Source organism: Bos grunniens, chromosome 9 (assembly GCF_055505025.1).
Source record: "Bos grunniens cultivar Pamir isolate PY7600 chromosome 9, Bosgru_T2T1.0, whole genome shotgun sequence".
Lineage (NCBI taxonomy): Eukaryota > Metazoa > Chordata > Mammalia > Artiodactyla > Bovidae > Bos > Bos grunniens.
Genome location: NC_141173.1, coordinates 42994461 through 43021885, shown reverse-complemented (window position 1 = coordinate 43021885; position 27425 = coordinate 42994461). Strand labels below are relative to the sequence as shown.

The window sequence follows — 27425 nt, the reverse complement described above, 5'->3', positions numbered from 1 at the left end:
TTTATTTGCAGCAAAGTTATAAGATAGATAGTACTTTTTAAATTAATTAATTTGGCCATAGAGTATGTTCAATCTTAGTTTCCTGACCAGGGATTGAACTGTGTCCCCTGCACTGGAAGCACAGAGTCTTAACCACTGGACCACCAGGGAAGTCCCAATATGTACTTTCAAAAGTACATATTGAAACTCAGTACCTGAAAATTGAAATGTGATGTTCAATTACATCTGAAGTTAAAAAAAAAAAGTATTTAAAAATCAAACACAGCACTTCAATTTCTTTAAGCTATTTCCTTTATTTCAAAGTGTCAAAAAACTAAAGATATTCCGGTACACACACATATACTATGAATCTAAGAATTCAGAACTATGCAAAGAATTTTTCAATATGACTTTACAAATGAAATATTTACATACTTTAGCATAGTGCTTAATACTTATTTTTGAATTCTATTGCTGATGCTACTTCTAAAGAGCAATGACTCTTTAGAAAAATATTAAAGGGATGCCTTTTCTTTTGTAAAGTGCTTATTAGCAGCCATATCCAAAAGCCAGGGTTTTCAGAAATACATAATATTAAAAGGTGCTCAAAGAGTCACTTCTTACAGAATCGAAAATGCCATTTTGTAACTTTGCACATGTAAACTGATTTTATCTGCATTAATGAAGGATTGCTTTCAATGGCCCTCAACTATATACTTCAAATCAAGATAGTGCTATTAGCATTAGCAGCGTGAACAGTAACAGCAGAACAAACAGCAGCACATTTTAAATAGATCACAGCAGACTAGGAAAACTGTAACAGCTTTTGGATATGTTACACATCCAAGAGTGGGCCTTCTCTTTCACTCTGTAAACATGGTAAACATTTAAAAAAATAATAAAAAACATTATCTTGTCTCTCTATAAGAACATTTTACAGTATATGAAGGGATTCAGATTCTTGTACCAATTAAGCAAATTCTCGTTTCTATATAGAGCAGCCTTTATTTTTTCAAAATTTAAAACAAAGCCTAAAAAAAAGAAAAGAGGAAAGAAAGAAAACCTATTTCCACCAAGATGGCAAGAAGGAATTAACAAATGAAACACCAAACACTAAAACACCTGAGGGAAGAAAACATGAACAATTTTGAATTTTTTTTTAAAGGTTTATATAAACATTCCAAAAAGGAATTCATTTTCAACTGTGAAATATCTGACTTCATTTTAATCATATATCACCTTCATTTGATATTAATAATTTAGAAAAAAAATAAGCATCATCTTAGCTGAACTGCATTCTGTATCAGACTCTACTGACTCATGCCTGCAGTATAAACCATTCAATAGTCTTAGAGTGAGCATCCCCTCAGGTCCCTATTTTCTGAATCTTAAAGGGTTTTTTTACGCCTCCTTTTCCTCTCTTCCAAAACTCCCCATATCTTCCAAGAGAAAAATCCCTATTAAAAAAAAAATCACAATTTAAATACAGTGTGACAATGCTACATTTGATTTAAAATAGTAATAAATTATAAATTGCCAAATAATTTAATATTTCACAATGCAAATCCCTGGTATAAAAAAGAATCCATCTTGCCCTGAATATAATAAAGCAGTCCAGTGATTTCAAATTACTTATGAAATAAAGGCAAAAATAAGGTGTAAAATACTATTTATAAAAGTCAAGTAAGAAACCAGTTATCATAAATCTTTTTACAAAGATAAATGTAATGTGCCTTCCCAATTCTAAAAATTGTTTGGGAGGTTTATAATTAGTGGTTTCAAAAATGACTTTAAGGAAACTAGAGATGGAATTACATATTAATTGTAATATATGACATATTAAATATATGTGATAATAACACTGCAATGATGAGAAATTTAATCTTTGGACCTGCTACTTTTCGGCAAGTACATTTTTTTCAAAGTCTTTGCTATAACTGATTAATTTTTAAATTGTTAGTTTTCAAAAACTTTGCTATTTGAGATACTATGTTAACCAAGGAAATACAGGAAGTCTCAGTAACAATATGTCTACAAAACAAAACAAAGATTGTTCTTGTATCTTTCATTATTTTAACAAATACACTTTAAAATAGACAACATTGCTATGCCTGGAAATTAAAAATACCCAAACCGTTAAAAATGGGGTGGAAAAGGAAAGAAAAACTGAAAATTCTTATTTAAAAATAAATCTGAAGTCCTTGCATTTCTTAAGAACTTGACTTGTCAAATCACAGTTCATCTTCTTTTGGACCAAGCTGTGTCTTCCACCATTCATCCATGGGATAAGATGCTGATTCTCCATTCTGTAGGTTTCAATTGGAATTTTCTTGAATGTTTGCAAAGCTTGTACTGGACTTGAGACGTTTCGCTACATAAATCAAAAGTATTATATTTTAACTTAAATTTCATTCTCCAAACATGATAGTTCATTATTTTATGTAAACTATAGTGTTCATCTATTAATTCTATGTTTGAATCTGAATCTATTCAATCTTACAAGAATTAAATCTACATCTATTTTTTTCTACTAAACTCAAAAACATAACTTTGCTAGAAGCTCATGACTTTGTTGGAAGCAGTACCAAATAAAACAGATAACTTATGTCATTCTGAACCTTACAATCTTAAATATGTTATATAAGTGAAAATACTCTAGTTAAAAAATGGAAGTGCTATAAAGTATAATAATAAAATTATATATTTGGAAGTCTAATCTAGAAATCCAAATCTAAGTTTCCTTGAAAGAATTCAATGAAAGAATTCTGCAATGTTAAAAAAAATTTTAAACAGTTTACAAAGCAAAGTGAGTTGGACATTACACACACTGCACAAACATAAATGGCTGCTAGTAAAATATATGCAACCAATTTTGATTATGGTGTTGATAGGACTGAGTCATTAGAGTTAATAGAGAAAATCATGGTTATTGGCTAGGTAATATGTTTTGTTCTTAAACATGTTTCTCATGTTTCAGAAATTAAAAACAACCATGCCATAGTGAAGGTAACTTACGCTGGATAACTAAAGAATCTCTCTACTTCAGAGGTTCTCAACACTAGAACAGAGGTTATGATTTAGGTTTCCAGTGGTATTCAGGCATCTGGTTGTGCTTTTTCTTTTTGTTTTTTGAAAGCTTTGCAGACAACTTTGATGTATGGCCATGGATGAGAATGACTATTCTAGTTTCTATCAGGGTCTCCCCCGACCACTCTAAAGTGCAAGATGACTACATGACTTCCTCAGACCAGTGTATGGCTTCAGAGTAAACTTAAAAGGAACTTAAACTAAAAAACAACCTAAGATAAAGCCTTCTTAAGCCTTCAGTAGATTTGGGGAGCAAACTAAATAAAAAAATTTTTTTAAATTATGTTGTTTGATAATTTTAAAATTATTTTAATTTGAAATTAAAAATTTAAATTATTAAATATAATATAGTTTCTAATTATCAAATTCATTACACCAATCAGGTAGCAATACCAGTGAGTACATATAACCATTACCCTGTGGCTCAGTGATAAAGAATCTGCATACAATGCAGGAGCCACAGGAGATGCACATTTGATCCCTGGGTTGGGAAGATCCCCTGGAGGAGAGCAAGGCAACCCACTCCAGTATTCTTGCCCAGAGAATGCCATGGACAGGAGCATGGCAGGCTACAGTCCATAGCGGTGCAGAGTAGGACAGGACTGAATCGATTTAGCAGGCACACACCCACATATAACTGTAACTTCTTTGCTTCCTTATTCTCTATCTGATAAATCTCCACATCATCCAAAATTCTACCCCAGGGATCATTTAATGGTAAATTCCAATATCCCTAATGCCAAGTGCATCTTCTCTTTCTCTGCAGTCCAACCACACTTTATGCACTTCTACTACATTTGTTGTGATGATTGGATTATGGTCAGTATATTTTTTGAGGGCATCTATTGTGCCTTGCTCCTTTTTAAATCCCTAATTCCCATAGGACTTGATGAATGGGAATGTATAAAATGGTAGCATAAAGAAAAGCAAATTAAAATTTCCATGAAGTAATAGCACAAGAATTATTTGCTTATGCTAACATTTCCTTAAATTCATCATTTAATTCATAAACAATGCCTCTGAAAAACATTAATAGGTATTATGCAAAGGTCCTATTGTCAAGTTTGGGGGATATAATTAACGTTCAGGTACCTTATGAAGGTCATGTAAAGGAATTTTACAGGACTAGTATTATGAGGAACACACTCTAGGAACTGCTAACTTTAAGTATAATGTTCTTTTATTACACAAATATTTTTGAGCATTTACTATGGGCCATGTAGAGAAGCTCTATACAGTCAACAAAAACAAGACCAGGAGCTGACTGTGGCTCAGATCATGAACTCCTTATTGCCAAATTCAGACTGAAATTGAAGAAAGTAGGGAAAACCACTAGACCATTCAGATATGACCTAAATCAAATCCCTTATGATTATACAGTGGAAGTGAGAAATAGATTTAAGGGACTAGATCTGATAGACAGAGTGCCTGATGAACTATGGATGGAGGTTTGTGACATTGTACAGGAGACGGGGATCAAGACCATCCCCATGGAAAAGAAATGCAAAAAAGCAAAATGGCTGTCTGGGGAGGCCTTACAAATAGCTGTGAAAAGAAGAGAAGTGAAAAGCAAAGGAGAAAAGGAAAGATACAATCATCTGAATGCAGAGTTCCAAAGAATAGCAAGGAGAGATAAGAAAGCTTTGCTCAGTGGTCAGTGCAAAGAATTAGAGGAAAACAACAGAATGGGAAAGACTAGAGATTCTTCAAGAAAATTAGAGATACCAAGGGAACATTTCATGCAAAGATGGGCTCGATAAAGGACAGAAATGGTATGGACCTAACAGAAGCAGAAGATATTAAGAAGAGGTGGCAAGAATACACAGAAGAACTGTACAAAAAAGATTTTCACGACCCAGATAATCACGATGGTGTGATCACTAACCTAGAGCCAGACATCCTGGAATGTGAAGTCAAGTGGGCCTTAGAAAGCATCACCACAAACAAAGCTAGTGGAGGTGATAGAATTCCAGTTGAGCTATTTCAAATCCTGAAAGATGATGCTGTGAAAGTGTTGCACTCAATATACCAGCAAATTTGGAAAACTCAGCAGTGGCCACAGGACTGGAAAAGGTCAGTTTTCATTCCAATCTCGAAGAAAGGCAATGCCAAAGAATGCTCAAACTACCGTAAAATTGCACTCATCTCACACGCTAGCAAAGTAATGCTCAAAATTCTCCAAGCCAGGCTTCAGGATTACGTGAACTGTGAACTTCCAGTTGTTCAAGCTGGTTTTAGAAAAGGCAGAGGAACCAGATTAAATTGCAAACATCTGCTGGATCATGGAAAAAGCAAGAGAGTTCCAGAAAAACATCTATTTCTGATTTCTTGACTATGCCAAAGCCTTTGACTGTGTGGATCACAATAAACTGTGGAAAATTCTGAAAGAGATGGGAATACCAGACCACCTGACCTGCCTCTTGAGAAATTTGTATGCAGGTCAGGAAGCAACAGTTAGAACTGGACATGGAACAACAGACTCGTTCCAAATAGGAAAAGGAGTACATCAAGGCTATATATTGTCACCCTGCTTATTTAACTTATATGCAGAGTACATCATGAGAAATGCTGGGCTGGAAGAAGCACAAGCTGGAATCAAGATTTCCGGGAGAAATATCAATAACCTCAGATAGGCAGATGACACCACCCTTATGGCAGAAAGTGAAGAGGAACTAAAAAGCCTCTTGATGAAAGTGAAAGAGGAGAGTGAAAAAGTTGGCTTAAAGCTCAACATTCAGAAAACGAAGATCATGGCATCCGGTCCCATCACTTCATGGGAAATACATGGAGAAACAGTGGAAACAGTGTCAGACTTTATTTTTTTGAGCTCCAAAATCACTGCAGATGGTGACTGCAGCCATGAAATTAAAAGACGCTTACTCCTTGGAAGGAAAGCTATGACAAACCTAGACAGCATATTCAAAAACAGAGACATTACTTTGCCAAAAAAGGTCCGTCTAGTCAAGGCTATGGTTTTTCCAGTGGTCACGTATGGATGTGAGAGTTGGACTGTGAAGAAAGCTGAGCGCCGAAGAATTGATGCTTTTGAACTGTGGTGTTGGAGAAGACTCTTGAGAGTCCCTTGGACTGCAAGGAGATCCAACCAGTCCATTCTGAAGGAGATCAGCCCTGGGTGTTCTTTGGAGGGAATGATGCTAAAGCTGAAACTCCAGTACTTTGGCCACCTCATGCGAAGAGTTGACTCACTGGAAAAGACTCTGATGCTGGGAGGGATTGGGGGCAGGAGGAGAAGGGGACGACAGAGGATGAGATGGCTGGATGGCATCACTGACTCTATGGACGTGAGTGTGAGTGAACTCCGGGAGTTGGTGATGGACAGGGAAGCCTGGGGAGAAGGCAATGGCACCCCACTCCAGTACTCTTGCCTGGAGAACCCCATAGACGGAGGAGCCTGGTAGGCTGCAGTCCATGTGGTCGCTAAGAGACTGACATGACTGAGTGGCTTCGCTTTCACTTTTCACTTTCATGCATTGGAGAGGGAAATGGCAACCCACTCCAGTGTTTTTGCCTGGAGAATCCCAGGGACAAGGGAGCCTGGTGGGCTGCCATCTATGGGGTCACGCAGAGTCGGACACGACTGAAGTGACTTAGCAGCAGCAGTAGAAGGGAGGCCTGGTGTGCTGCGATTCATGGGGTCGCAAAGAGTCCAACACAGCTGACTGACTGAACTAAACTGAACTGAACTGATGTACTTTCTAGATGCTGGTGATATAGTGGTGAGCAAGATAAACTAAATCCATTTTCTGATGGAACTTACAGTTGAGTCAGGGTAGACAAACAAATAAGGTAGAAAATAAGTGGAAAAGTTAATTTAAACAGCAATTAAATGCTATTAAAGAAAGATGATATATAAGAACTAAACAAAAGGTGTATTCTTAGGTTGGGGAGATGGTCATAGAAGGTCTTTTTTGGTCATAAAAGGTCTCTTAGGTCTTTGACTTAAGACCTGGATGACAAGAAGCCAGTCAAGGCAAGTGGGGAGGGCAAATGTAAGAGCCTTGGAAGGAGGGCAGTGTGAATGAATTGGTGTCTGAGAGGAGAAGAAACCTACACACAGCATCATGAGTACGGAGAAGGGTGGATGCAAGTAGTTTAGGAAGGCAGATGGGAGTCAGATCACATGCAGCTTGGAGAACAGACCCTAGAATAAGTTTGTATTTTATTCTAGGTGCAACAGGTACATAGGAAGGGTTTCAAATGGGAGAGGAGCATGGTAAAATTTATGTTTAAAAATTCACTCTAGCTGGTATATGGAAAATGGATTGTAGGGGGTCAAGAAATTAATGTACAGATATCAGTCAAGGGACTCCTGAATTAGTGCTGACAAGGGACAATATATTTAAGATGTATTTTTGGAAATAGGGCTGGCAGTATTTGCTGATGAATTTAAAGGAGTGGGGAAGTGAATATGGGAATGGGGAAATAAAAGAAAAGGAATTAAGAAAATAGAAAGACATGAAAAGAAATTAAGAGACAAGATTTGTGACTTGTACAACCAGGTGAACTCTTACTGTTCAGTTCAGTTCAGTAGCTCAGTCATGTCCAAATCTTTGTGATGCCATGGACTGCAGCATGCCAGGCTTCCCTGTCCATCCCCAACTCCTGGAGCCTACTCAAACTCACGTCCATTGAGTCAGTGATGCCATCCAACCATCTCAGACACTGTCATCCCTTTCTCCTCCCGCCTTCAATATTTCCCAGCATCAGGGTCTTTTCCAATGAGTTAGTTCTTCACATCAGGTGGCCAAAGTATTGGAGTATCAGCTTCAGCATCAGGCCTTCCAATGAATAGTCAGGACTGATTTCCTTTAGGATGGACTGGTTGGATCTCCTTGCAGTCCAAGGGACTCTCAAGAGTCTTCTCTAAGACCACAGTTGAAAAGCATTAATTCTTCGGTGCTCAACTTTCTTTATAGTCTAACTCTCACATCCATACAGACTATTGGAAAAACCATAGCTTTGATCAGATGGACCTTTGTTGGCAAAGTAATGTCTCTGCTTTTTAATATGCTGTCTAGGTTGGTCATAGCTTTTCTTCAAAGGAGCAAGCGTCTTTTAATTTCATGGCTACAGTCACCATCTGCAGTGATTTTGGAGCCCCCCAAAATAAAGTCTCTCACTGTTTCCATTGTATCCCCATCTATCTGCCATGAAGTGATGGGACCAGAGGCCACGATCTTTGTTTTCTAAATGTTGAGTTTTAAGCCAACTTTTCCACTCTTCTCTTTCACTGTCACCAAGAGGCTCTTTAGTTCCTCTTCACTTTCTGCCATAAGGGTGGTGTCATCTGCGTATCTGAGGTTACTGATATTTCTCCCAGCAATCCTGATTCCAGTGCTTCATTTAGCCTGGCATTTCTTATGATGTACTATGCATGTAAGTTAAATAAGCAGGATGACAACAGACAGCCTGGATATACTTCTTTCCCAATTTGGAACCAGTCTGTTGTTCCATGTCCAGTTCTAACTGTTGTTTCTTGACCTGCCTACAATTTCTCAGGAGCCAGGTAAGGTGGTCAGGTATCCCCATCTCTTTCAGAATTTTCCAGTTTGTTGTGATCCACACAGTCAAAGGCATTGGCATAGTCAATAAAGCAGAAATAGATGTTTTTCTGGAACTCTTGATTTTTCGATGATCCAGCGGATGTTGGCAATTTGACTGATCTCTGGTTCCTCTGCCTTTTCTAAATCTAGATTGAACACCTGGAAGTTCATGGTTCACGTACTGTTGACCTGGCTTGAAGAATTTTGATCATTACTTTGCTAGCATGTGAGATGAGTGCAATTGTGCGGTAGTTTGAGCATTCTTTGGCATTGCCTTTCTTCGGAATTGGAATGAAAACTGACCTTCTCCAGTCCTGTGGCCACTGCTGAATTTTCCAAATTTGGTGGCATATTGAGTGCAACACTTTCACAGCATCATCTCCCAGGATTTGAAATAGCTCAACTGGAATTCCATCACTTCCACTAGCTTTGTTCATAGTGATGTTTCCTAAGGCCCACTTGACTTCACATTCCAGGATGTCTGGCTCTAGGTCAGTGATCACACCATTGTGGTTATCTGGGTCATGAAGATCTTTTTTGTATAGTTCTTCTGTATATTCTTGCCACCTCTTCATAATATCTTCTGCTTCTGTTAGGTCTATACCATTTCTGTCCTTTATTGAGCCCATCTTTACATGAAATGTTCCCATGGTATCTCTAATTTTCTTGAAGAGATCTCTAGTCTTTCTCATTCTATTGTTTTCCTCTATTTCTTTGCACTGACCACTGAGCAAAGCTTTCTTATCTCTCCTTGCTATTCTTTGGAACTCTGCATTCAAATGGATATATCTTTCCTTTTCTCCTTTGCCTTTAGCTTCTCTTCTTTCCTCAGTTATTTGTAAGCCCTCCTCAGACAGCCATTTTGCCTTTTTGCATTTCTTTTTCTTAGGGATGGTCTTAATCACTGCCTCCTGTACAATGTCATGAAACTCCGACCATAGTTCTTCAGGCATTCTGTCTATCAGATCTAATCGCTTGAGTCTATTTATCACTTCCACTGCATAATTGTAAGGGATTTGATTTAGGTCATACCTGAATGGTCTAGTGGTTTTCCCTACTTTCTTCAATTTCAGTCTGAATTTGGTAATAAGGAGTTCATGATGTGAGCCACAGTCAGCTCCCTGTCTTGTTTTTGCTGACTGTATAGAGCTTCTCCATCTTTGGCTGCAAAGAATATAATCAATCTGATTTTGGTTTTGACCATCTAGTGATGTCCATGTGTACAGTCTTCTCTTTTGTTGTTGGAAGAGGATGTTTGCCACGACCAGTGAGTTCTCTTGGCAAAACTCTGTTAGCCTTTGCCCTGCTTCATTCCGTACTCCAAGGCCAAATTTGCCTGTTACTCCAAGTATCTCTTGACTTCCTACTTTTGCATTCCAGTCCCCTATAATGAAAAGGACATCTTCTTTGGGTGTTAGTTCTAGAAGGTCTTGAAGGTCTTCATAGAATTGTTCAAGTTAAGCTTCTTCAGCATCACTAATTGGGGCATAGGTTTGGATTACTGTGATACTGAATGGCTTCCCTTGGAAATGAACAGAGATCATTCTGTCGTTTTTGAGAGTGCATCCAAGTACTGTATTTTGGACTCTTTTGTTGACAATGAGGGCTACTCCATTTCTTCTAAGGTATTCTTGCCCACAGTAGTAAATGTAATGGTCATCTGAGTTAAATTCACCTATTCCAATCCATTTTGGTTCACTGATTCCTAAAATGTAGATGTTCATTCTTGCCATCTCCTGTATGACTACTTCCAATTTGCCTTGATTCATGGGCCTAACATTCAGGTTCCTATGCAATATTGTTCTTTATGGCACTGGACTTTACTTCTATCACCAGTCACATCCACAACTGGGTGTTGTTTTTGCTTTGGCTCTGTCTCTTCACTCTTTCTGGAGTTATTTTTCCATTGTTCTCTAGTAGCATACTGGGCACCTACTGACCTGGGGAGTTCATCCTTCAGTGTACTATCTTTTTGCCTTTTCATTCTGTTCATGGGGTTCTCAAGGCAAGAATACTGAAGTGGTTTGCCATTCTCTTCTCCAGTGGACCATGTTTTGTCAGAACTCTCCACCATGACCCGTCCATCTTGTGTGGCCCTACACGGCATGGCTCAGTTTCATTGAGTTAGACAAGGCTGTAGTCCCTGTGATCAGTTTGATTAGAGTTCTCTGATTGTGATTTTCATTCTGTCTACCCTCTGATGGATAAGGATAAGAGGCTTATGGAAGCTTCCTGATGGGAAAGACTGACAGAGAGGGAAACTGTGTCTTGTTCTCATAGGGGCCATGCTCAGTAAATCTTTAATCCAATCAAACAAAGACACTGGTCAGAAGTAGTATGTGTCTCCTGCAGCGTTAAATAGATTTGCAAAGCAAATACAATGCTAAACTTTAAAGGTACACGAAGCCCTGAAAAATAGTTTCTCAACAGTGAGGTCTCTGCAATGTTTTGTTATTATTCTAAATAAATGCTTTTAAGACTGACTTATGACATATTTACAGAATTCTGACATCTTCAAAATACTTTACTAAATACACCCATGATAAAGACTCTCTGCATTGTGCAAACTGATCTACAAGTAATCTTTTTTTAAGTCAGATATATTAGAAGTGAAGTTAGATAAATCATGAAGAAATGCCAGAAAAAGATTTACAGGGAAAAAAATTTTATATCCTAGGTTCCTAGACTAGGAATAATATTTCAAAGAAAAAAAGCCTGATGTTTTTCTCTAGAAAATACCCTCTTTTAGAAATACTAAAACTACTCAAGGATAAGCCCATATTTTCACTCTGATAATACAGAAGAAACATATGAGACTTGGAAGTCACTTTTCTTGGCTAGTTGAAACCTTCTAGTTAGTGCTTTTTCTGTTCTGCCCTATTTGATAGGGAGAAAGGAAAGGAATTAATACATACCGAGTATATGCCATATGTCAAATAACTTTCTTGCAACTACAATTCCAATTTGTTCATAAACAGTCTCTGTGCAAGCTACAGTTTCTCCCTACCACCTGCTGCTTGTCTGGTGGTTCTGCCATGGGTAGTTCTGCAAACGGGCCTAAAAGTGGTCTACTATTTATTTACCTATTACAGCTGTCTCAGGTTTGCAAAGCCTTTGTTGCTATTGCTCTGTTGTTGTCAACTTTATTCCGGGGAATCTAGCTTTCTCAACTAAAGCTTCTGAAAGATACTGTATACTAAAGTTTGATTATAAACTCACTTATAAACTTACACATCTCTTCCATTAGTGAACAGAGTCGTAAAATTTGAAGAAGACAGCTGTTTCAAGCTAATATACCTTGAGCTCTCAGAGTATATACTGTTCCTAAAGCAGGCTTAGATTTTTTTTTAAATATAGGTTTTTATCTAAATAAAAGAATAATCGTAAAAAGAAACTTACGTAGGATGAGTTTGCGTTTCTTTTGCTCTGAGTGAAGAAAACTACTAAGGTAGAAGACAACAGGTAGAAAGAGAATGAACACAGAAACAGCGATTACAGGCACTGTGTCCCTGCAAAGGACTGAACAGTTGAAAGTTCGACTCCAAAGTTTCCGAGTAATATTCATCTGAAACAATAACAAATACTGTTACTCTGTTTTTCATTTAATTTGTCTTCAAATTCATATAATTATTTTGTTAATAACAAGACCCCAGAATTTAGACTAAATATACATCCCTAAAAAATTACTAACAGTTGAGGACAATTTCTTTTTGTAGGGAAATAAGCTGGTTCACAATTAGTCACTGTATACATTTATACCCATACAAAAATCTCATATTCAAAATTCATAATACTGTCCAAAGAATTTCAACCTTTCACAGACTTCGAACACAGAACTTGCATCAATAGAAATATAGTTAGACTGTGCTTCGTTCATTAAAAAATATTTAAAAGGGTAGCTATGTGAGGTGATAAATGTTAACTTGACTCTGGGAATTCTTTCACAGTGTAGATCAAATCATCATGTTGTATACTTTAAATATATAACAATATTATTTGTCAAATATACCTCAATAAAACTGGGGGGGAAGTGTCACAAAAACAAAAATTTTTTTTCATATGTTATCTATGTAATTTCACTGAGCTTGTTGCAATATTGTTAGAATGGAAATAAAAATATCAACTTTATAAGGCGTCTCTTTTTTCGTAAGGCTTCTCTTCAAGACATGATATCTATGCAATGCTTAATCTCTTATTTAATATATTATGAAAGATTCATACTCACAGCAAGTAATTTTTTAAGTAGGTAGTATCTAATGAGTCACAGACCCTTTATTAAGACAATGTGTGCATGTGCGCTAAGTCCCTTCAGTCATGTCGGACTCTTTGTGACCCTATGAACTGTAGCCCGCCGGGCTCCTCTTGTCCATGGGGATTCTCCAGGCAAGAACACTGGAGTGGGTTGCCAGGCCCTCCTCCAGGGATCTTCTCAACCCAGGATTGAACCGGTATCTATCCCCTTCACTGGGAGCTGGGTTCTCTACCACTAGTGCCACCTGCGAAGTCCTTATTAGACACTGTTAACAAGCAGCATGCTTTAAATACACTTAGGGGCTGCTGTACCTCGCATTTGTTGAGCTCATGATTTCTGTCAAACAGGCTAAATGATATAAGGAAACTGCCAAATTTAATGTAGAAAACTGTTCCTGCCTCAATTTTAATTGAATTTACAAATGGTGCCTTGTAAGTTTGTTGTAATTTTTGCTTATTGCAAGATGAATGTTCTAGAATAGGTTGGTCATGTTGATTTCTTCTGTAATTCAACTTATGTCATGGAGCCAATATTCATTTTTCTTCTTTATTAAAATAATTAAAGACTATTATTCTCTTTTATTGGAGGATAAGTTTTCTTTTAAATTCTTTTAAAGAGAATATAAAAATTCTTTTAAAAATATACAAATTCTTTTATATTCTTTTTAAAAGATATTTATTATTTACTTGGAACCTACTAGAAAGCCAAGTATTGACTATTCTAAACATCAGGAACAGCTGCTGCTGCTGCTAAGTCGCTTCAGTCGTGTCTGACTCTGTGTGACCCCATAGACAGCAGCCCACCAGGCTCCCCTGTCCCTAGGATTCTCCAGGCAAGAACACTGGAGTGGCTTGCCATTTCCTTCTCCAATGCAGGAAAGCGAAAAGTGAAAGGGAAGTCGCTCAGTCGTGTCTGACTCTTGGCGACCCCATGGACTGCAGCCCACCAGGCTCCTCCATCCATGGGATTTGCCAGGCAGGAGTACTGGAGTGGGGTGCCAGTGCCTTCTCCAAGGAACAGCAGTAACAAACAAAAATCCCCGGTACATCCATATTAAGTGCTTTTTACCATTCTAAATATTACTGATACACTATGTTCATCTCAAGCTGCTGTAATTCACACTCATCATTCTCAAACATTAGGTTTACCAATTTTGACCACAAATTATCTGCTTTTTGCCAATAATTTTTCAATTTCTTCTAACACTTCAATAATCAGGTATCACATTCCCATAAAGAGGCATGATCGCCATCTAGTGGTACCCCATGTAAAGGCAGGCTATTCAATGGAGAAGAGTTTTTGCTGACCATTCATTCACCCTATGGAGAAGGCAATGGCACCCCACTCCAGTACTCCTGCCTGGAAAATCCCATGGATGGAGGAGCCTGGAAGGCTGCAGTCCATGGGGTCGCTGAGGGTAGGACACGACTGCGAGACTTCACTTTCACTTTTCACTTTCATGCATTGGAGAAGGAAATGGCAACCCACTCCAGTGTTTTTGCCTGGAGAATCCCAGGGACGGGGGAGCCTGGTGGGCTGCCGTCTATGGGGTCGCATAGAGTCGGACACGACTGAAGTGACTTAGCAGCAGCAGCATTCAACCTATATACATGTTACTAAGGGCCTGCTATTTGCCAGGTGCTATCCTAGAAAACTGAACAGTGAACAAAAAAGGACATGAAGTCCTTGTCCTCCTGAGGCTTATATTTTTTAGTAAGGAGAGAAAGACTGCAAATAAGGAAACAAAACTTTTTCAGATGGTAATAGATACAAAGAAATAAAGCAAGAGGATAGGAAGTAATTGAGGAATGGCTTCAGAAACACGTAATAACAAAACCTAGAGACTTCCTGAATTAGTAACAAGTGCACAAGAAACTAAAATGCAAACATCTAACAATACCCATACCTCTGAAAATGACACTCATCATCAAATTTAAAAAACAAGATGTATAAATGGAGTATAATCAATAAAAATATTAAATCACTATGTTGTATACTTGAAACTAATATAATATTGTAAGTCAACTATACTTTAATAAAAAGTACCAAATATACTAAATTATCAACTTGCTGATGAAGTATCTGATTAATTTCCATTTTAGCCTTACATATCAGGATATTCTAAAACATACTACTTAGCAACTAGTTATTTCTGGTTGAAGACAGCATATGCAGATTCTAATAATAACAGAAGGCATATTCAACACTGCAAAACATATATTGTTTCACAAGCAAAGTACTTACTGCATCCTCCACGTCAATGCATAAATGTGTTCCAAATTCAGCCTTGCTTTCACGTTCATTTATTTTTTGCATTTCACCATACAGACTACTCAGAGTTGTATATGCTTCACGACAGTTTTTGCATACTTCCGAATAATTTCTTAACTGAAGACTGTGTGTGCTCCCCTAAAACGTCAAAGGCACATGTGATACACGTTACGCCTGTAATACACACACTAAACATTGAATTTTAATTAAATTTCCTAGAAGAAATAATAGAGTGCATTAAAGTGCCGAGCTGTGATGTGGGGAAGGTTGCTAAACCACTGTGAGCCTTGGTTTTATCACCTATAAAGTAGGGATACCCTTACCTGTATTACAGGTCCCAAGGAATAAAGACTGATGTATAACACATAGCAAAATGTTTGGCACTTTCTAGTTGCCCCTGAATTTTGAGAACGACAGCACTAACCACTGTTAACTGATAACAAAACTAGCTCATACACCAAATTAATGATACCTACACACCAAAAATTTCCTAAGTTATCTTGTCATTTATATATCTGCCCTTATCTATCCTGCTGCTGCTGCTGCTGCTGCATCGCTTCAGTTGTGTCCGACTCTGTGCGACCCCATAGACAGCCCACTAGGCTTCCCCGTCCCCGGGATTCTCCAGGCAAGAACACTGGAGTGGGTTGCCATTTCCTTCTCCAATACGTGAAAGTGAAAAGTGAAAGTGAAGTCGCTCAGTCGTGTCTGACTCTAGCGACCCCATGGGCTGCAGCCCACCAGGCCCCTCCCTCCATGGGATTTTCTAGGCGAAAGTACTGGAGTGGGGTGCCATTGCCTAAAGTATGCTCCTGCCTGTACTGAACGTGAACACTGAAGTCTACCTTATTGAGACAGAGGACTTTATTGATGAATAAGGAAAAGGCACCTAAATTACATTCCTTCCTCAACCCTCTTTACCCCAAGGCTTACAATCCAGGCCTTTCTGGTCAACAAAAAGGGACTAATACCAATGAACTGTATAACCTGAAATGAAGGTAATGGGTATAAGACACAATGTTAGTGGATCTTAACCTTTTCCACTTCTAGTACTAACATTTATTATTTCAAGAACAAGTTTGCTAAACAGTTCACACTTTTGTTTTCTATTCCATTTATTCTTTACCTTGGAGCCTGAAGAAATAACATTAACTGACTGCTGGAATGAAAGAAAAAAGAAAAAAGTTACAGAAATCAAGCTGATGGAGCCTCTACAACATTACCCTCACTATCCGACAGAGAAACTCAGTCTCTGTTCAGTTCTACCACAAGAAATAGCCCATTGCCTGTTTTTCATAGAACAAATGTACACTTACCTAAATATGTTCAATCAAAAATTGAGCTTAATGCCTTGATAGAGGAGTATAATTTTGTCATTTATATTAAAACTTAAAATGTACATATCTTTTGACATTGCAATTTCACTTCTAGGAATTTACCAGACAGATAAACATGGATAATACCACCAGCCCTGCCAAGGGCAAGTAGAACCATGACTGACCCCAAAGCCAGCATGCCCTCCTCTGAGGACCTTGTGGCTATCATGTCCATCTGTCCATGGGTCTTTCTTTGCTCTGAGTAACTCCAAAAGGGGAGCTGCAGTTTATCTGAGCTCGAGTGCTGGGCAGAGGCAGCTGACCACAAACCAGACAGGCAGTCCTCCAAAGAAGCGAGGGAAGAGGATAGCTTGAACCCTCGGAAGAACACATGGGGCCAGGAGAGCAGACAGTTGGAGACCTCTGGCTCCAGCCAGTCTGGGGGTCAAGGGTGAAATCTGAATGCAGGTCAAGAAGCAACAGTTAGAACTGGACATGGAACAACACACTGGTTCCAAATTGGGAAAGGAGTACGTCAAGGCTGTATATTGTCACCTGCTTACTTAACCTATATGCAGAATACATCATGTGAAATGCCGGGCTGGATGAAGCACAAAGCTGGAATCAAGACTGCCAGGAGAAATATCAAGAACCTCAATACACAGATGACCTTATGGCAGAAAGTGACTAGGAACTAAAGAGCCTCTTGATGAAAGTGAAAAACCTGGCTTAAAACTCAACATTCAAAAAACGAAGACCATGGCATCTAGTCCCATTATTTCATGGCAAATAGATGGGGAAACAGTGGAAACAGTACAAGACTTTATTTTTGGGGGCTCCAAAATCACTGCAGATAGGGACTGCAGCCATGAAATTAAAAGACGCTTACTCCTTGGAAGGAAAGCTATGACAAACCTAGACAGCATATTAAAAAGCAGAGACATTATTTTGCTGACAAAGGTCTGTCTGATCAAAGCTATGTTTTTTCCAGTAGTCATGTATGGATGTGACAGTTGGCCTATAAAGAAAGCTGAGCACCAAAGAATTAATGCTTTTGAACTGTGGTGTTGGAGAAGACTCTTGAGAGTCCCTTGGACTGCAAGGAGATCCAACCAGTCCATCCTAAAGGAAATCAGTCCTGAATATTCATTGGAAGGGCTGATGCTGAAGCTGAAACTCCAATACTCTAGCCACCTGATGGGAAGAAGCAATTCATTGGAAAAGACCTGATGCTGGGAAAGACTGAGGGCAGGAGGAGAAGGGGACAACAGAGGATGAGATGGTTGGATGGCATCACTGTCTCAATGGACATGAGTCTGAGCAAACTCCAGGAGCTGGTGATGGACAGGGAAGCCTGGTATGCTGCAGTCCATGGGGTCACAAAGAGTCAGACACGACTGAATGACTGAACTGAACTGAACTGATACCCCAAAAGGACTGTCCTTGTTTGTAACAGTAAAATACTGAACCAAACAAAAATCTCCATCAATATAAAGACTGACTGACTAATTGGTGGCATGTGTGTGCTGCTGTGTTTAGTCGCTCAGTCATGTCTAATTCTTTGTGACCCCATGGACTGTTGTCTGCCAGGCTTCTCCGTCCATGGGATTCTCCAGCCAAGAATACTGGAGTGGGTTGCATGCCCTCTTTCAGGGGATCTTCCCAACCCAAATGGTGGCATAGTCAAACAATAAAAAAGCCCTGTGATGTCTGAAACAAATGAGGAAGTAGGATTCTCGGAAGATGATGACATCAGCATGTGCCTGTCTCCTGATTTCTTTTCTGAAGAGACTCAAGAACAGACCATAAACCCAGGCCCCTGAAGAGCACTGCAAATTACAAAGGCATGCCACGCACATCTCATGGGAAGGCTCTACGACAGCTATCACACCATTCCCAGGGAAACTAGCTGGCAACACAGTCTCTTGTGACCCTCTAGCCCCTGCAACCACCCACTGTCCTCTAGAGATGCGAGGGGCTGGCAAAATAGCTCCACCCTGCCTGCAAGGCCATCCACAAAAAGCAGTCTCCACACCCACCAAGACAGTCCAGCCTCCAGAAAAGCTACCTGTAAATACATACTGACATAAGATGGATTTGGTCTGGAACTTAAACCCACATCCCTGCCTCATCGTTGAGCCAGAAGCCACTGCCACAGCCAATACCATCAATTTCACTGCTACCACCTATCTCTTTAGCTAGTTCCCCTCCCTTCTGTAACACACACACACACACACGCACACGCACACGCAAAGACACACCCATATAACACTGGCGTTGCCCTCCCCCACACATCCTATAAAACACTAGCATTGCCCAGAACTCAGGCCTCTTTATCACTTCTACCTACACTCACATCCAAGTCTCCAGGCTTGATACTATCTGTACCTGATGACTTAAATCTACAGCTCCAGCTCATACCTCTTCCCGATAATAAATAAACCAATCAACCATTCAATTCAAGGAACAAGAAAAATGACAAAACCAAAGGAATATAGGAGGATAATCAGTGCAAAAGCATAAATTAACACATTAAGAAAAATAAAATAGAAACTGATAAAGACAATTGTGGATTTTCAAAAAGACAAATACAAACATACCTTCAACAAGCCTAAATAAAATTCAAGGGAAAAAAGGTCTCATAAGTACAGCATTTAAAGTAAGAAAGGAAATGTAGCTACATATATAATAGAAATTTTAAGGAGTAACCAATTACTAAATGCAATGCATTATCCTGGAATGAATCCTGACACAGAAAAAGGATATTAGTAGGAAAACTGGTGAAATCAGAATGAAGTCTGGCATTTAGTTAAGAGTTATGTACCAATGTTCATTTCTTATTTATGACTAATGTACTATGGTAATATAAGGTGAACATGAGAAGAAACTGGGTCAAGGTATACAGGAATTCTCTGTATTACCTTTGTAACTTTTATAAAAATCTAAAATCATTCCAAAATAAAACATTTTAAAATAGCCAGTTAAAATCTGTAGTGGGGGAAGAAAAGATACAACTCCCAAAGGCACCAAACACTATGTAATAATACCTTGAAATAGGGACTTTTCCAGTGGTCCAGTGGTTGGGAGTCTGCCTTGCAATGCTGGGGATGTGGGTTTGACCCCTGATCAGGGAACCAGGATGCCACATGCCACAGAACAACTAAGCCTGTGCACCATAACCACTGAGTCTGCGTGCTCTGGAGCTTGTACGCCACAACTAGAGAGTCCGTGTGCCACAACCAAAGATCGGCATGACACAACTAAGACACGCCACAGCCAAGTAAGTATTTCTTAAAAACAACCTTGAAATAAAGAACCATTATAAGGCCTATATGAAATTTAAATAAATAAATAAAACTGTGCTAGAGAACATTAAAAAATAAAGAATAGTGGTGGCTGCCAGGGGCTAGAGAAGGAGGAGATGGGGAGTTATTGCTTAATATGTACTGAGTTTCAGTTTGAGAAGATGAAACATTCTTGAGATGGATGGTGGTGGAGTTGTACAACAATGTGAGTGTACTTTAATGCCAATTAACTTTACACTTAAAAACTGTAATGTGGTAAATTCGGTATTGCCTATTTTATTTCAATAAAAAAATAGTGAATATACTGTACTCCTAGATAGAAGAGCTCAATATCATGTCAATTTTTCCCAAATGATAAATCTAAAATGTAATGCAATTATAATAAAATATCAAAATGATTGATTTTTTAAAACCTGGTTCTAAAATTCATTTCTCGGATTTATTTAGTAAATCCTGTTTTGACAGTCAAGAAGCCATCAGAATAAAAAGTTGGAGCTAAGGCTCACATGTGTGTGTGCTCAATCACTAAGTTGTGTCCAGCTCTGTATGACCTCATGGATGTAGCCCACTAGGCTCCTCTGTCCATGGAATTTCCTAGGCAAGAATACTGAAGTGGGTTGCCATTTCCTTCTCCAGGGCATCTTCCCGATCCAGGGATCGAACCCTCATCTCCTGCGTTGGCAGGTGGATTCTCTACCTTTGAGCCACCAGGGAAGCCTCTAAGCCTCACATCTTACACCAAAATAAATTTCAAATAGATAAATGACGCTTAAATATATAAAACAAAATCCTGAAGGTCCTAGAAGAAATCATAGGAGAAAATTTTTAAATAACCTCAAAGTGGGAAAAGGCCTTCTAGTGTGACGCAAAATCCTTAACTCATTAATTTTGATAAATCTAATGACATGAACGGAGAAGGCAATGGCACCCCACTCCAGTACTTTCGCCTAGAAAGTCCCATGGACGGAGGAGCCTGGTAGGCTGCAGTCCATGGGGTCGCTAGAGTCAGACACGACTGAGCGACTTCACTTTCACTTTTCACTTTCATGCATTGGAGCAGGAAATGGCAACCCACTCTAGTGTTCTTGCCTGGAGAATCCCAGGGATGGGGAAGCCTGGTAGGCTGCCGTCTATGGGGTCACACAGAGTTGGACACGACTGAAGTGACTTAGCAAAAAAAAAAAAATGACATGAAAATTTAAATTCTTCACAACAAAGAGAGAAGCATGATAAAAAGACAAACAACAAACCAGGATAAAAATATTTGCAACCAACATCCCAGGAAAAATGCTAGCTTCCCTCAAGTATATGTATCAGAACTAGTGTTGTTTGGTTTCTAAAACCAAAGAGCTCCCAGATAGGTTTGGTAAATGCTGTGTACAGTAATTACTATTTGAAGTTTTACATAATGTACATTTGTCCACTGAAGTTCTGCAGTCCTGTAGTAAAGCATTTCTCACCTTTATTAACACTAAACCTTTTTTTATGGACTATCTATTAAATGCTTGCAGAACATATTTTGGGAAATATTTATCTACTATATGTTCATCTAATAAATGTTTTTTACTATACTCAGGGAAATCCATAATTCTGTTATCACATTTATTAAAGAGAAAATCATACATACCTATATCTTAAACATGTTTATAACTATTTTTGTGGATTACTTACTTGATTAAAAGCAAGTTTCAAAACTAGGACTTTACCAGAACTCCAGTTTCACCCTTCACCACCACCAGGAAAGCTCTAATACTAACATTCAAAGGTCAGAGGTGGAGAAAACAAAACCCAATAACTTGGTTTCTTAAAGGCTACCTTTTATATTATAATTCAAAACTCAAAGTTATGTTACTAAACAGAGTCTTTTAAAGTAGGTAAAATATATTTAAGCAAACACTGAGGCAGAGAATAAGCTTCTTATAGACAATCATACTGAACTGCAAAATACATTATTGCATAAACAAAGTCAAAGTAAATTACTGTCAGACAGAACAACATTGTGTTTCAATTAAACAATCACATGCTTCAGTTAATATGTTCATACTCATTAACTCATTGGATCCTGACTACAAAATAGTGGAAGGTAGGTAGTCAGGGTAGGTCTTACTATTCCCACCTTACAAATTAAAAAACTGAAGTTTTGTTGATTTGCCCAAGAGCTAGTAATAGATTTAGTAGAAATCCAGGTCTACCTCTACACTCTATGTGTATATGAATATCAACAAGCAGTGCTATAAAAACCGGAATTATTTATTACTCATTTGGACAAAACAGCATTTTAATTTCAAGTATCATATATAAAAATACCTGAAGGTTATTCTCAAAGCAGGTCAAGGTGTGATTAAATTGGTTGAGGAAGTATACTGTGCTATTTGATAATTCTTCACTTTTGTTCGTTAAACAATCTGTCAAGAAACCAAAAAAGCATATTGATATAACTCAAGCAATAATTATATAGTCATTTATCTCTTAAGCTGTTACCTTCCGTTTTGCACTATTGTAAACCTCTGTTCAAATAAGCATGAAGTTTCTTTACACGTTAAGAGAATTTTCCAAATACATGAAACTTAACCCCTTTCAGTTTCCGAAATATTTTGGTAACATCATAACCATTTTCATGAAAATCTTAATCACATACTCTCCTCTCTTTGTAAAAACAATATATCAAATAAAATTGAAACTGATTTTTTGACAGTGCAAAGTCTTAATCATGAATATCAGTTATCAAACGCTGCCTTAATAGGAGTATTTCAGGCATAAGACCATTTATCTGCATTGATTTCAGCTAAATGTATATGCTTTTTGATCCTTTTCTGTGTTAAATTTAGTAGTTCTGGGTCTCTTCCATCTCCAATAGTAGGTCAGTTATTGCATCAAAGAGGGTAATTTTAAAAAATCTGCTCTTTCTAATCTATTGTGAGTTGGGAGACCAGAGAAACAAGCTGGTGATAATTTTGCATAAAATACTCATACAGGGACTTACAAGTAACATCTGGAAATACATACAATTGTTTCATATCTTTCTAAAAATCTCACATAAGTGATATTCCTCTGCAACTTGCTACTCTCACTTAGTATTAGCTCAAATTAAATCCTTTGAATTATTTTATATGCATGAACATAGCACAATGTATCTATCTATTGCCCCTCCTTGGATGAACCTATTCCTTATCCTCAGTTTGTGCTCTTATTCCTTATCCTCTCCCTGTACTCCCTCAGATTACTCTCTGGGATCTAGGTTCAAGTGCCTGACATCACATCCTAAAACTCACGGTCAGCCATTTCAATCTCACGCTCCTAGAATCCTTGTCCTCTTTACGTTCCACGTAACCACAAATATTAATATTTTAAGCCTTCATTATCTTCCCAGGTGGCGCAGTGGTAAAGAATCTGCCTGCCAATACAGAAGCCTGGGTTGGGAAGATACCCCAGAGTAGGAAATGACAACCCACCGCAGTATTCTTCCCTGGAAAATTCCATGGACAGAGGAGCCAGTGGGCTACAGTCCATGGGGTCACAAAGAGTCAGACACAACTGAGTGACTGAGCACGCACACAACTTTTCGCTATTCCCAACTGTAGTTATAGAACGCTACTACAGAAAATTCTTAAGTTATAATGAGGGGACTCAATTCAAACTAATGTCAGATTCACAAAACAATCCTTGTAGATGCCCTGCCAATTATTCCACAAGAGATATTAAAATATTTTCTATTCTCTAGTACTCAACCATACTCTTGTTCCTCTTCAGTTCAACTGACAGTTGTACATTATACCCACTCAGGGCCATCTATTACTATCTTTCAACTGGGAGCAGATAGAAGGCTGTTGCAACTATCCAGGAGAAAAGAGGTAATGCAAACAAAAAGAAATCAATGGATAAGAGACAGATTGAATAAGTAGTGAAGAGTACCAGAATATGCCAACTCAAAATATGCCTTTTTGGGATATGGATTATTCTGAGCTAAAGGACTTTCAGAACCAATAGATTCAGGAAAAACTAAAAACAGGGTTCAAGTTTTTATTTTGTAAATAAAATTTACACTTGTAAAGGAAATTTCCATTTGTAAAGATGTCTTCCTCTCCAGAGAAAGGAGAACTCATAACAACTAACTCTTCCCAATGGAGAAGGCTCTAACTTAAATCTACATAACAAATCTTACTAAGCAATCCTGTTTACCATACTTTACTGGTCACTTCCCCATAACTTGCCTCCTACATCCAGAAGGCCAAAATCCCTTTCCTCTGATTAGCCTAAGATGTTATATAAACCCAAATTCTAACCATTTCTTTGAGTTCCTCATCATTGGGTGCTCCCACATGTGCATGTGCAATGCACATGTTAATAAGCTTCTGCTTGCTTTTTCTTGTTACTCCATCTTTGGCCAGTCTAATTAAAGAGTTCCAATCAAAGAACCAAAAATGGGTGAAGGAAAAAAAATTTTTTTCCCTCCCCTTGAGCAAACATTAGGATAAGACACACTATGCAATGTATTCACTATTACAAACAACAATCACTACAATGAAAGCTAACATTAACTGAGTAGTTGCTATGTTCCAAGTGCCATGCCTGTACTTTAAACACATTCACTCAATTCTTACAACAATCTTATAAGGAAAGGTGGTGGTGGTGGTTTGGTTGCCAAGTCATGTCCAAATCTTTCAACTCCATAGACTATAGCCTGCCAGGCTCCTCTGTCCATGGGATTTCTCAGGCGAGAATACCGCAGTGGGTTGCCATTTCCTTTTTCAGGGAATGTTCCCAAGCCAGGGATCAAACTCACATCGTTGCAGGCAGTCTCCTGCATTTCAGGTGGATTCTTTATCATTGAGCCACCAGGGAAGCCATGAGGCAAGAACTTTTTAATATAAGGAACACTTTTTAAATAAGGAACAGAGGCTGACAGGAATTAAGGAAGTTGTCAAGGTCACGACCGATAAGTAAAAACCAGGAATTGTTACTCAGTCTGATTCCTAAGCCTGCACTTTCAAATACCACAAACACAAAATATTCACATCTACCCTCTAAAAAATTAAAGTTTAATATGGGTAATTAATAAATACACACCTCCACTCCTCCATCCACCACCCATAGATTTCCCCATAGATTTTACACCATGCAGGGATTCAGGTAGTTGCTATCAACTGCTCAGTGCTGGCAACTGAGACGAAGCCTAAAACTGGTGAACAGGGCAACTAGTACATTAAGACTCCTTTATGCAAGCTGGAAAAAGACATTGCCTTTGGGTAGTTTACAAGAGTGCTTCTGCCTCCAGAAGCTGAGTTGGAATCCCGCTCCATTCACCTGCTCACATAGGCCAATAGTGTAGGACCTGGTCTGTACCTGGGGCCCTGCTGATGCACTCTACATTCTCTGCAGCTTTATCTTCTCAAACATGTAAGTCCTGTTCTGATCGTTCACCTTATCATTTGAAAATCTGAGGATCACTTCACAAATTAGGAAACAGCCAGAGAAATAAGATGATATACTGAGGATCATACATCAAGTTAGTAAGTTATTAAAATATAAAATTACTTGTCAGGTTCTTAATTAAGTTTATCTCAATTATACCATTTTTTCTTTACTATTTAAAAATGTTATTCTATTGGCTTTCAAAAAGTTTATACACTAAATTCTTTAAAAAAAATAACAACATAAGCCTCTCTTAATCTTGGTTTAATATCATCACAAAGTAGCCTTGAATCTTTTTACACATGAGGTAGAGTATATGTAAATAAAAACAGTTACAAACGTGCATAATATTAGTATATGGGCTAATAAGATTGAAGTGGCCTTTCCCCTGGCTGGCAGCGCGGAGGCCGCACGATGCCTGGAGTTACTGTAAAAGATGTCAACCAGCAGGAGTTCGTCAGAGCTCTGGCAGCCTTCCTCAAAAAGTCCGGGAAGCTGAAAGTCCCTGAATGGGTGGACACCGTCAAGCTGGCCAAGCATAAAGAACTTGCTCCCTATGATGAGAACTGGTTCTACACACGAGCTGCTTCCACGGCACGGCACCTGTACCTCCGGGGTGGCGCTGGGGTTGGCTCCATGACCAAGATCTATGGGGGGCGCCAGAGGAACAGCGTCATGCCCAGCCACTTCAGCAGAGGCTCCAAGAGCGTGGCCCGGCGGGTCCTCCAAGCCCTGGAGGGGCTGAAAATGGTGGAAAAGGACCAAGATGGGGGCCGCAAACTGACGCCTCAGGGACAGAGAGATCTGGACAGAATCGCTGGACAGGTGGCAGCTGCCAACAAGAAGCATTAGAACAAATGATGCTGGGTTAATAAATTGCCTCGTTCGTAAAAAAAAAAAAAAAAAAAGATTGAAGTGGTTTACAGGTTTTGTAGTTGACATTTTGTAGGGAGGTAGAGGGAATAAAATTTCACCTACAACAATTATACATCTGTATATAATGAGCCATGTCATGGCACAGGGGGTGGGTGTATACCCCTGTATTGCCGTATAAAAGAGAGAGCAATGGCAATTTCTTCTATACAAAATATGTAACTGAAGTAATTTCTTTATAAAAAGGTAATTTATAGAATAATGAAAAATAAAAACAAAAGAAAAAATAATTTAAAAAAAAGAAGCTTCTCTGAACAACAAAGAACTTAATTCCTCTTATTTTACTAACAGCCATTCCTTTTCATTTGAAATAATTTGAAAATTAAACTAAAAGCTAATATAGACCGGTCATCTTATTAAGTACTGCATTAATGCAGCACTATCAAAAATCTTTCAGTGATCATTAGTGATATTATAAAGCACAAAGGAATTTACTTACATAATGAGATTAAAAATGTCTTCATTATTAAAGAGCTCTGACTTTCTGATCTAAAACAAAGGAACTCCAGTGAAATTCCTTTTATCCTTTTGTAAGAATTGGGAACATATGGTTACAAGCAGTGAGAAGCTATATAGTTTAGAAATTAATAAGAAATATTAGTAATAATAAAGCTTCCTATAAGCACTATAAGTGAAATGGTCATTATGAATTTTCCTCATCTCAGATAACCAATGAAGCCTCATCAAGGACAGATTAGCACAGTTTCTAGCTCAGTAAGGGCTCAGGCATCAGCTCAAGAGGCATTCTTAAAGGTGTTAAGGGTTCAAGTTAAGACCTTACATAGAAACCTACTAAATATCATAACAGGAATTATGTATCCATCTTTAGATAAAAGAATTTGACATCTGTTAGGAGTTTGTATAAGAATCTCTGCTGTTTTTCATAACTAGTTTTATAGAGAAAAACAGGGACAATCACCAATTTCTGAAAAATAGGGTAAGCTTCAGAAAATATAGCATTAAAGTATGGCAACTTTTTACCTAAACAACATAATTAAGCTTAGTAAGTATGAACATAGGATATCTAAAGTTATAAGACATAAATGTGTGTCTAATGCTTAGTATGCTACCATTTGGCTAAAATATGGGACAGATGGGTTCCAATTAATTGACTTTCTTGTTCACTTTTTTTTTTTAAGATTAATTTATTTATTTTTGGCTCTGCTCAGTCTTCATTTTGCAGCATGGCCTCTAGGGCACGCAGGCTTCAGGAGTTGCGGTGCTCAGGCTTAGTTGCTCCGAGGCATGTGGCATCTTCCTGGACCAGGCATGGAACCCTGGTTAACTATTAAGTTTTATTATTGAT

General features: G+C 38.3%; 1 protein-coding gene and 1 pseudogene across 3 annotated transcripts in view; one reads left to right on the top strand and one right to left on the bottom strand.

Moving 5' to 3' along the window:
- Positions 1 to 273: 273 nt before the first annotated feature.
- Positions 274 to 27425, bottom strand: part of OSTM1 (osteoclastogenesis associated transmembrane protein 1) — a 42900-nt gene continuing 15748 nt past the window's right edge. The window contains exons 3-6 of one of the 2 annotated variants that reach the window (XM_086317456.1): positions 22082 to 22179; positions 15127 to 15291; positions 12030 to 12195; positions 274 to 2350 (exon numbers count right to left, since the gene is read on the bottom strand). In XM_086317456.1, coding sequence (XP_086173582.1) covers positions 2295 to 2350; positions 12030 to 12195; positions 15127 to 15291; positions 22082 to 22179 — 485 coding nt within the window. In that variant the 3' untranslated portion in view covers positions 274 to 2294. The remainder of the gene's footprint in view (positions 2351 to 12029; positions 12196 to 15126; positions 15292 to 22081; positions 22180 to 27425) is intronic. The other variant, XM_086317457.1, reaches the window with a different exon arrangement.
- Positions 25575 to 26360, top strand: LOC147365879 (small ribosomal subunit protein eS19 pseudogene; annotated as a pseudogene). Its single transcript, XR_015132964.1, has one exon. The product of XR_015132964.1 is annotated as a small ribosomal subunit protein eS19 pseudogene (transcript).